Consider the following 12,262-nt stretch of genomic DNA (forward strand, 5'->3'; position numbering starts at 1 on the left):
ACCAACCCAAACTTCAAAATCAATTGGCCAACCAGCTAAGCAGGCTGCTTTGTCATCTTGAAGGACCCCGTGACTGGCTGTTCTAATTTCCCTCTATAAAGAATGGAGAACGCCTTAGGTCAACCTTTTTACCAGAGCCTCTTCTCTACTGTTCCATTCTTCCTCCTCTACTATGTCTCACATCAGATGCACTAGCAATTATTGTTATTATTTCTTAGGATTTATTTTCTACCTTTTTGAAAAAATTCACCCAAGACAGTGCACAGCAAGAATAAGTCAAACATAGACAATGGATAAATACAACAGTAAAAATCTTCATGTAACAGTATGGGACATGGCATAGTATTCTTCTTAAACTGTGAACACAATATACAATAAAACATTCAAATAGGGAGACTCTGTGAGGTGGGTGGTTCATCTGTACCTCCTGATCTTGGATTATGGATCTGGATTGAGCCTCATGATCATTCCATACCAATCCTGGCTGCAGCAGATGAGGGAGTGGGGTGGGGGTACGGGGGGGGGGAGGGGGAAGAAGCCTGCTACATTAGCGGGCTGTTTGGATGTTGGCTGTTGTAGGAGTTTGGACTTTGTTATTAATGCTATATAGGTTGTTTGGTTAGATTTTGCTGATGTACCTAATGTGAGCAGTTGCATTGTCTCAATATTTTGTGAATTGTATATTTTGAAAAAATGTCAATAAATAATTAAAATATTTTTTAACCCATTTAAATAGACAGCATAAGGTGTAAGCAAAGGTGGAAACATAGGATAGAGAAATAGGAGTTAGAACATAAGGGGACTAATTTTAAGAAAGTTGCATGTGAAGTCAGAAGAGACTTTTTTTGATACTTTTCCTCAAAATCTACTCTTTCTAAGAGTACTCAATAAAACAGCAAAGCCATTATACAGTGATCCTAATGGTACCCTACTGCCTTCAACAAATTGGTACCCTGTCCTCAAGAACCTAGCTGATCAACCTCCTCAAAAGCTGCCTCGGTTCCCAATACTAATAACACAGCAGGAAGGCTGGCTTCCTCATCCAGGTCTCAAGCGTCTGTCATGGAGTGGAGCAGTAGCCTAATGGTTAGTGCTGTGGGGCTACGAACCTGGGGGAACTGGGTTTGATAACCACTGCAGCAAATTGTGAACCCTGGATAAGTCTCTTAACCCAAGGAGCTGAAAAATCCCCACAAACGTATACAAAGAAAAGACACAGAGTATCACAAATCAAAAGGCCACCAGCAAGTAGTAAAACGCAGTCTTTATTTCAAAGGATATCAAAAAAGGAGGACTCAACACAATCATATTTCAGCTTCGGCTGGAAAGTCTGCATCATGAGTCAAACAAACCTTACTGTAAATCTGGTAAAACATTGGCTCACCACAAAAGGGAGCCCTATTATTATAAATCCAATATAGGAGCTTGACAATAGATAAAAGGCCAAATGGCCTATCCAGTCTGCCTATCTGCAGTATCCACTATTTCCTCCTCTCTCTAAGATATCCCAAGTGCCTGTCCCACATTTTCTTGAACTCAGACACAGTCTTTGTCTCCACCACCTCCACCGTGAGACTATTCCATGCATCTACCATCCTTTCTGTAAAAAAGTATATCCTTAGATTACTCCTGAGCTTATCACCTCTTAAGTTCATCCTATGCTCTCTCATCCTGGAGTTTTCCTTCATCTGAAAAAGACTCACCTCCTATACATTATTTATTTATTTATTTCAATTTCTATCCCGTTCTTCCAGAAGCTCAGAACGGGTTACAAGTAGATATTCACAATCATTTGAAAACAGAGATATTTAATTCTAGTGCAATAGGAACATCAGTCTTGAATTTGTGGGTGGTGCATCCCTGATCAAGAGATCCAGTAAAGAGCTCCTTCCTCACCCCTATGCTCCATCTCCCATCATTCTGGGCTGTCTTGTAATTCCTCAGTTTTACTCTCTACACATGCGATGGTAGCAGCCTGTCTGTTCTGCTTGTGTTTATTTTTCTTTAATTTGGGGTTTTATTATCCAGTCATGAGGCTTTTCAGGGCTGCAGAGGCTCCTGGTCAATACATGCAGTAAACTTCCAGGAACAAACAGCTACAATCATTAGTGCGTCGACGCTAGATTGACTCCTGACGCAGGCTTCCCAGTCGAAACATGGTGTGTTGAGTCCTCCTTATCTGATATCTTTGAAATAAAGACTGGCTTTTTTACTACTTGCTGATGGCCTTTTAATTTTTGACATTCTGTTCTTTGTGTCTTTTTAATTCTTTTAACCCTCCATTGCTTAGGGTTACCATATGGCTCCAGAAAAAGGAGGACGGATTGAGACATCCATTGCTTTCAATGGAAGGAAAACCCGGATGCCTCAATCAGTCCTCCTTTTTCTGGAGCCATATGGTAACCCTACCATTGCTCCAAGGACAAAAAAAAGGTACCTACATATGTATATAATAAAAATGTAAACCGCTCTGATTGTACCATAGAAAGACAGTATATCAAAGTCACAGCCTGTAAACTGAGCTGTCTTTAGCATCTACTCTTGGTGTTTTGCAACCCATCCAGGATTTCTTATTTTTTTTTTTTTGTATTCTTTATTTTTGCATTTTAAACATTTGCAATAATAAAGTCAAAAAAAGCAAATATACAAAGGTAACAGAAAAAATTCTAATAGTAAGTAATAAATATCCTTACATCTCATTATTTAAGGAAAAAAGAAAATCTCATCCTAAGTATTGTTAGTCCTCAATTAATGAAGGCAGAGCTGTTAAATCAGGCTGAAAAGTTAAAGGAAAAGAAAGGCGCAGCTTGACAGACCCTAAACAAAATTCATCATGCGGTTTAACTTGAAGACAATTCTCATAGCAGAGGAACTCTAAGATTTAGTAGCTATGAATTTAGAAAGTTGCTGCGGTTCGTAGAAAAGATATCTATTATCTTTATAAACACATTCACAGGGGTACCAAAGGACGAAAGGTCGCTCCTAATTGCAATACCTGAGGTCTTAACAAAAGAAACTGTTTTCTCCTTTTCTGGGTAAGTCGCGATACATCAGGATACATTCGCACTTTACAAGATATAAAGGAAATATCTCTATATTTAAAGAACAATTTTAACATCCAATCTCTATCAGAATCTAGAGCAAACTGAACTAACAATGTTGCTGAAACTTGGGCCTCAGTACCTGACCTCTCTAGGAAATTAGTTAAGGCCAAACTATCTGCAGATAAATTCTGCTGGTTAGGACTTTGAGATTTCATCCTCCTAGGCAGGTAATAAATCTTTGAGAGAGGTACCGTATTTTCACGTAGATAACGTGCACCCGTGTAAAACGCGCACAAGGGTATAGTGCGCGGAAAACACAAATTTATGTACAGAAATTTTTATATACCGCGCATGCTGCCCGACTCTCCTTTCGCCCGCCCCGACTCTCCTCTGGAGACCCCGACTCTCTTTTCGCCCTTGAAGTCCTGTCCCTACCCTGAAAGCCTGATGCCCCCCCCCCCGACGTCCGATTCACCCCCCCGCAGGACCGCTCGCACCCCCACCTCGAAGAACCGCTCACACGCTCTGACGTCAGAGAAAGGGCGAGACCACCTGAAGAGGAAGCAGCGCAGCACAGGGCTCTGAGAAGGGGCAGGACCGCCAGCAGAGGAAGCAGCTGGGCTGGCATCCGGAAACAAGGTAGACAGCTTCTCCATAGGGGAGGGGGGGAGGCTGTGGGGGTGCGAGAGGTCCTTCGGGTGGGGGTGCGAGCGGTCCTTCGGGGTGGGAGTGCGAGCGCTCCTTCCGGGTGATGAATCGGGCGTTGGGGGGGGAAACTATGTAAAAAAAATTTTGTACAACGCGCTCACACGTATAACGCACAAGGTTATGCGCGGTTTGTAAAAACCACGTATAACGCGTGCGTTATCTACGTGAAAATACGGTAGGTATGAGGCTTCTAGTACTTTCAAAATCTCATTCATGTATTTTTTAAACATGTCTAATGCTGTTACGGAAAAAACTTTAGGTAAATTAATCGCCCTAAGGTTACATTACATTACATTAGTGATTTCTATTCCGCCATTACCTTGCGGTTCAAAGCTGATTATAAAAGGAGTTATCTGGCCATTTCCAGAGGAATTGAAGAGTAGAGCAGGTTGCTTCAGAGAATTGGGACGGGTCTTGTGGTTTTAGTTTGTCTTCAGGGATTTCGAGTTAAATTTTCCTAATTAAATTTTCCAGCATTTCATATTTAAAATGCAGATTTCCGCTGTCTCTAACCCGTTAGAGCTTGTGCTTCCAAAGTTTTCAGTTTAATATCACAGTCAGCCGACTTCCTTTCCAAAACTGAAATCTTACTCTTTAGCTCCATATTTTCTGAAAGCACACTTGTGCAACGAGAGGAAAGTTGTTGTATTTGATTACCCAGAGTTATCTGTAAATTGGATATAGCTTCCCAAATTGATTCCATGCTAATAACCTTAGGTCTTTGCAAGGGGGCAACTTCCATGCTGGGAACCTCTGGGTTTACAGTACCTGAAGCCGCTGCTAAGGAAATATGCAAAAAGTCCCCTCCATGAGTTTGCTTCAAGTCTTTCACCAGGCACGATGATGAAACCTCCTGGCCTTGCTCAAAGTCAGAATTCCCACTCTGCCGGGGCAACAAGGGAATGGCTCAGTCCTCAGGTCACTCTGGTGGACTCCGCACCTCCGGGGATAAGATGGTGCCCATGAGGGAGTACCCGCTTGCTTCAGCCTGCAAGCCTCCTCCTGCTGAGAATCCCTCCCGCTGCTGTGTGCTAGGGCAATGTTGAGCGAAGGCGTCCATCAGACCCGCTGCGGGAACCAATACCTCCAGGAACACCCATTTTAGATTTCCTCTTTACCATGAAAATGGCTAGGGAAACTTGCTGAGGAAATTTCAACGGTGTCTCCGATCAAACTTAAAGCCGCCGTCTTCAGTAAGCTCCACCCATCCAGGACTTCTTAATAGCTGCTTAGAAGCCTTCCACTAGGCGAATGTTGCTTTCAAGCAGAAAATATTTTCAGTCTGCTGCTCTGATAACTATGACCCATTTACATGTCCCCCCTACAGCAGTGGTCTCAAACACGCAGCCCGGGGACCACATGCGGCCCGCCAGGTACTATTTTGAGGCCCTCGGTATGTTTATCATAATCACAAAGGTAAAATAAAACAGCTTCTTGATCATGTCTCTTTAGCTATAAATTACAATATTATTATTAAGACTTAGCCAAAAGGAAAGATTTATAAACTATAAAGAGTTTTATCTCATGCAAAACTGTCATTTCTTTAATAAGACATTAACTATTTTTTCCTGAGGCCCTCCAAGTACCTCCAAATCCAAAATGTGGCCCTGCAAAGGGTTTGAGTTTGAAACCACTGCCCTACAGTATCTATGCCACTTATATTGTCTTTGCTTATCAGAGTGCATCTCAGGCTACCATCAACCTACCATGCTCTAGTGTCCATGCTGACATTCTTCCAGTTTTGCAATCACAGCTGTATATATTGTTTAGACCAGGCTTCAACAAAGAATAATGCCTTTGGCCAAACAGTACTGGCCAGTGTTTCCTCGATTATAAATTCTTGCATTTGACTGTGTGGGCTTCTTATAAAAAAAAGACAATTCAATGCTAAGCCGTTCTAAGCCTGAAAATCACCCACTTGTGTGCCTGACTCAGTCGTGCTCGTCAACAAAAAACCCAGAAACAGAGAAAAATGAAGGCAGATAAAGATCATATGGCCTACCCAATTTGCCTATCTATGCCATCTACTCTCCCTCTCACTCCTTCAGAGTTCCTACGCACTTCTCCCGAGCTTTCTTGAATTCAGACACGGTTTTCATCTCCACCACCTCCACTGGGAGACTGTTCCATGAATTCACCTTTTCGTGATAGCAGCCCTCTTTTCCTCTTATTTACTTTTCTTACAAAAGGTTGGATCACTTGTAACAAGTGTTTTCTGTAAACAGCAAAGTTCATAAGCCACACAGTCCCTTCCATCTCCTTGAGAGCTGGCTTACTATCAGAGCTTTAGAACCAATGGAGGAGCTGAGGAGACAACTGCTCAGGGAAAGGCCTGCATATGCTCAGAACTTTACACTACATTCTAACATCATGGAAGAGGAGTTCTGCTCCCAGTGGCATAATGAAAGCAGGAGATGCCCAGGGCATTGGCATCCCCCCCCCATTCCTTCCTCATCCCCCATACCACACTTGCACCCTCCATTCCCCTACCCCCGGTACCTCTTTAAATCTTCGCCAACGTAAGCAGCTTCTCTGAGTATTAGAAATTGGTTGTCTGATAAAAACAAGAGGGTAGGGTTATGTAGGCATTTTTTTCAATGGAGGAGAGTAAACAGTGGAGTGCCACAGGGATCTGTACTAGGACCAGTGCTATTTAACTTATTTATACGTGATCTGGAAATTGGAATGATGAGTGAGGTGATTAAATATGCGGATGACTCTAAACTGTTCAAAGTTGTTAAAATGCATGTGGATTGTGAAATATTGCAGGCAGACCTTGGGAAATTAGAAGACTGGGCATCCAAGTGGCAGATGAAATTTAATGTGGTCAAATGCAAAGCGATGCACATTGGGAAGAATAACCCAAATTACAGTTACCAGATGCTAGGGTCCACCTTGGGGGTTAGCGCCCAATAAAAAGATCTGGGTGTATTGTAGACAATATGATGAAACCTTCCGCCCAATGTGTGGTGGCAGGCAAAAAAGCAAACAAAATGCAGGGATGGTTAACAAGACTAAGAATGTTGTAATGCTTATGTATTGCTGCATGGTACGACCTCACCTGGAGTATTGTGTTCAATTCTAGTCTCCTTATCTCAAGAAAGATATAGCGGCACTAGAAAAGGTTTAAAGAAGAGTGACCAAGATGATAAAGGGGATGGAACTTCTCTCATATGAGGAAAGACTAAAAAGATTAGGGCTTTTCAGTTTGGAAAAGAGATGGCTGAAGGGAGATATGATTGAACTCTACAAAATCCTGAGTGGAGTAGAATGGATACAAGTAGATTGATTTTTCATGCAGTCAAAATTTACATAGAATAGGGGACACTCAATTAAGTTACAGGGAAATACTTTTAAAACCAATGGGAGGAAATATTTTTTCACTCAGAGAATAGTTAAGCTCTGGAACGCATTGCCAAAGGTTGTGGTAAAAACAGATAGCATAGCTGGTTTTAAGAAAGGTTTGGACAATTTTTTGGAAGAAAAGTCCATAGTCTGTTATTGAGACAGACATAGGAGAAGCCACTGCTTCCTCTGGATCTGTAGCATGGAATGTTGCTACTCTTTGGGTTTTGGCCAGGTATTAGTGTCCTGGATTGGCCACTGTGAGGATGGGCTACTGTGCTAGATGAAACGCCTAAAAACATACCTGTTCCAGAAATACCTAGACAATTGACCCGCTCTCCCTCTCCCTCCCCCCTCCCTATTCCACCTGAACTTACAGCACTGTTATAAATATAATCTGTTATCTTCATCTTATCGTAACTTTACGTTGCTATTTATCCCCAAAAGGTCCTGTCGGACATTGCCTACTAAAATGTACATATTACATTTTCGCTCAGCAAATTGTATTTCTATACTATTGCCTCCTGAGGTCTTTGATCTCTGTATTTCCTCTGAATATCTACTTATTATATTTCGCTGAATGTCCAGCACTCTTGATTGTAAACCGCCTAGAAGTCGCAAGATTGTGGAGGTATAAAAGAATAAAGTTATTATTATTATTATTATTGGTCTGACCCAGTAAGGCTATTCTTATGTTCTTATGTTTATATATTACTCATTATTATAGTTAAGCATTGGCTGGCATTAACGGTGGATTTAAACAATAACATTCTGTTATAGGTAACAGTCATACTCACCATAACTCCAGACATCACTCTGATGTGTGTATTTCCCAAAGTGAATACTCTCCAAAGCCATCCATTTAATTGGCGTCTGTGTAAAAGAAGAGAGAAGCAAATGTACCGGTAAGAACACTGCCTGGTACATAGAATACCTTGGAGCAGAAATCTGTGTTGGAGGTAGGGTTATTAGATGTACAGATTTCCCCAGACATGTCCTTCTTTTGAGGACATGTCTGGGGATCGGGATGGCTTTTCAAAACCCAGCAGTTTGTCCAGGTTTTGAAAAGCTTCCAACAAATTGCTGTCGGGTAGAAGGACATCTGCACATATGCAGATGCCACACGTGCGTGTGACATCATCGCATCCATGCATGCCCTCCTGCCTGACAAGAGCAGGCAGCAGGGGGGCGGGGCTAGGGCAAGTTCGATCTCAGTAGCGCCTTTGATCTAGTGGACCACACCATTTTATTAATTACTTTAAATGCTTTGGGTCTTCAAGGAAAGATTTATTCATGGTTCAAAGGATTTCTGGAAACTAGACTTTATCAAGTTAGATTCAAGACTCAACTTTCTTCTATCTGGAAAAACCCTTGTGGCATTCCCCAGGGATCACTACTCTCTCTTACATTATTTAATGTTTATTTATCATCATTGGGCTTAAGTTTGAGTAACTTGGAAATATAGATGTTTAGTTATGCTGACGACATCACTATCGTTATACCTTTCAACTCTGCTTTGTCTCAGATCACTGTTAAAATCGAAACGGTAATGAAAAAGTTGACTGCCTGGATGCAGCATTTTAAACTCAAACTCAACTCGTACAAAACAGTTTTTCGTGGCGACTTCTATTAAAACTTTTTATGAATCTTTTATTAAAATAAATTCAGTTTTACACACAATACATCCAATGATTAAAATATTAGGCATTATTTTAGATCAGCATCTTACTATGAAAGCTCAAATAGATGCAGTAGTGCATAAGAGCTATTTTACTTTATGGAAGCTACGAATTATTAGATCTTATTTTGAATTTGCTGCTTTCAGATTATTGGTTCAATCACTGTTATTGAATCTTCTTGACTATTGTAATATTATCTATCTGACAATTACTAAGAAGGAACTAACACGACTTGTTTTGGTACAGAACACAGTGGTTAGAATGATCTATGGTTTGAAGAAATTTGATCATGTTACGCCTTTTTATTGTGAGTTACATTGGTTGCCTGTGGAGGCCCGGTTATTGTTTAAGTTGGGTTGTTTTTGTTACAAGGTTCTTTATGGCACAGCCCCTCTTTATTTGGTTAACAGATTTTCCTTAGCCTCTTACAGACATAGTTGAAGAGCCCACCCTCTGTTTAACTTTCCTACAGTTCAGGGTTGTAAAAGTATAAAATTTCTCAATCATACTTTAGCATCTCAAGCATCATATCATGATAAAGACTTCCGAACCTTACTGTTATCAGCTCATTCTTATAGATATTTTAGAATACAATTTAAAACTTATCTATTCTCCAAGTATGTGACTAATTAATTCTTTTTATTCCTTGCATTGTTTTCTATTGATAATCTTTTGTAAACCGCGTTGAACTAATGGTTACGCGGTTAATAAGTACAATATAATGTAATGTAATTGAGGGTGGGATAGGGGGGGGTGGGACTGGGGCATAACGGGGTGAGGATGGGTGGAACTGGGCGGGCTTGGGTCGGTTCTAGGGGTTCGGCTTTTCCATTTGGAAAATCTGGTAACCCTATGTTGAGATAGACTGCTACTGGAGAGCTTTCCTAGGGTCTCTCCAGCTAAGTTTGGCCCACGAAAGAATGATTTATTTATATATATTAAAAACCTCTCTCATCTGCCTATTTACTCATGACAGTGTCCTATGTCCTCCACATCACAGCCCATGTGTTCAAAAAATTATTCCACAGCTCTTTTGAGAATTTAGCCACAGAATCTTGACACAATCCTAAACGAAGAAAAACTGCGTGATCCACACCAACACGGGTTCACCCAGGGTAGAACCTGCCAATCTAATCTGATTAGCTTTTTTGACTGGGTTACTAGACAACTGGACGCCGGAGAGTCACTGGATGTGGTATATTTGGACTTCAGTAAAGCATTTGATAGCGTCCCTCATCGAAGATTACTGAACAAGCTGAAATAGATAGGATTAGGAGACACTTTAACTACATGGGTTGGGGATTGGCTGAGCGGTAGACTTCAGAAGGTGGTGGTGAACGGTACCCCATCCGAAGCATCGGACGTGATCAGTGGAGTGCCGCAGGGCTCGGTCCTGGGCCCGATTCTATTTAACTTATTCATAAGAGATATGACGCAATGACTTAGAGGAAGGGTATCACTGTTTGCCGACGCCGCCAAACTTTGCAACATAGTAGGCAAAAGCTTATTACCTGATAATATGACACACGACCTACTGTTGCTGGAACAATGGTCAACTACTTGGCAGCTAGGCTTCAATGCTAAAAAATGCAAGATAATGCACCTGGGTAAGAGAAACCCACGTAGAACTTATGTACTAAATAGTGAGACCTTGGTTATGACCACGGCGGAATGCGACCTAGGGGTGATCATTAGTGAGGCCATGAAGGTTGCCAATCAAGTGGAGAAGGCTTCCTCCAGGGCAAGACAAATGATGGGGTGTATCCGCAGAGGTTTCGTCAGCAGGAGACCTGCAGTTATGATGCCGTTGTACAGAGCCATGGTGAGGCCTCACTTGGAGTACTGTGTTCAGTTTTGGAGACCACACTACCGAAAGGACGTGCTGAGGATCGAGTCGGTTCAGCGAACGGCCACCAGGATGGTCTTGGGGCTCAAGGATCTCACGTATGAAGAAAGATTTAAAAAATTGCGGCTGTACTCACTTGAGGAAAGAAGAGAACGGGGAGATATGATTGAAACATATAAGTACATCACGGGACGCATCGAGTCAGAAAATGATATCTTCTGGCTCATGGGACCCTCGATCACCAGAGGGCATCCGCTGAAAATCAGGGGAGGGAAGTTTCATGGCGACTCCAGGAAGTACTTCTTCACTGAAAGAGTAGTGGATCATTGGAACAGACTCCCACTCCAGGTGATAAAGGCCAGCAGCGTGATGGATTTTAAGAGAAAATGTGATACTCACGTGGGATCTTTAAGGGAGTAAATTCAGGGGAGGGGATACTTGGAATGGGCAGACTTGGTGGGCTATAGCCCTTTTCTGCTGCTTTTTTCTATGTTTCTATGTTTCTATATCTGATGCAGCAGTGCCTCTGCTGCCCCCTATCTGTGGCGCTAGGATTTGCTTGCTGTGGCTTGGGATCTGAAAGATCTGTAAAGGCTTTTTTTTTTTTTTTTTTGCCTCAGCGGCTCACAAACCTTGGTCTCGTTGTAAAAGTATTTCTTGTCATCGGGGTACAGGAGGTCAGCGATGCCAAAATCCGATACTTGCACATGATTCGAGGATTTCATGAGGATGTTCCTTGCAGCAAGGTTCCTATGAATCATGCAGTGCTCCTCCAGGTAGTACATACCCTGCATGAGACACAAGGACAGAGAAAAAGTGAAACAGACAGACAGAGAAGAAAGAGTAGCAGAACAGAAAGAAGCATGCGAGATGAACTGAAAGGATGGGAAACAAGACAAAGACACATAAAGAGTCAGTAAAAGGACAGAAAGGTGCAAAAAAGATAAGGCAGGCATTACATACAGATGCCGTGCAAATCTGCCTTTCATTTCACCCCTCAGTAGTCCAGATTGACAGGTACTGCTTCTTATGTAGGTATTACATGGGAGTAGGGAAGGGACCCAGGTCAAACCGCTTTAAGGACAATTAGTTTATTAGAATATCAACAAAATTAGGTTAAAAGTACACATATGTATGAATAAAACATGACAGGCATAGAAAATCCTTTGTAATAAAATATATACTGGGGTCCAGTATATATTATATTATAAAGGACTATGCCTGTTACATTTTATTCATACATATGTGTACTTTTAACCTAATTTTGTTGACATTCTAATAAACTAATTGTTCTTAAAGCAGTTTGACCTGGGTCCCTTCCCCACTTGTGGGGTTGTAATTTTTTTCCTCTGTATTGTATGAGGCATTACATTTCTAGACCGCAAAACCTCACGGATCGATGCAGTTCACAAAAATAGAAAACTGGACATTCCCAGTGAACTACAAAGTAGACATTAGTCAATTCAATTCTCTAAAAATTTTACAAACAAGACTGATTTCAGTAACTTTCGGTAATGTATATAAGAACAAATAAAGAGCGTAACTCCCTATCCCAGCTGGCTGCCTGAAAAGCAATTAGACGTTGCTGGAACTTCTTATACACACAACCTCGAACCGGGGGGAAAACAAATAACGCAGTA

At 41.6% G+C, this 12,262-nt stretch overlaps 1 protein-coding gene across 2 annotated transcripts in view; it reads right to left on the minus strand.

The window, feature by feature from the left end:
• ERBB3 (erb-b2 receptor tyrosine kinase 3) overlaps positions 1–12,262 on the minus strand; it is a 238,435-nt gene that overhangs the window by 21,374 nt on the left and 204,799 nt on the right. For both annotated transcript variants that reach the window (XM_033936217.1, XM_033936216.1), the window contains exons 21-22: positions 11,255–11,410; positions 7,895–7,970 (exon numbers count right to left, since the gene is read on the minus strand). In XM_033936217.1, the coding sequence (XP_033792108.1) occupies positions 7,895–7,970; positions 11,255–11,410 (232 nt within the window). The remainder of the gene's footprint in view (positions 1–7,894; positions 7,971–11,254; positions 11,411–12,262) is intronic.

Source organism: Geotrypetes seraphini, chromosome 3 (genome assembly GCF_902459505.1).
Source record: "Geotrypetes seraphini chromosome 3, aGeoSer1.1, whole genome shotgun sequence".
Lineage (NCBI taxonomy): Eukaryota > Metazoa > Chordata > Amphibia > Gymnophiona > Dermophiidae > Geotrypetes > Geotrypetes seraphini.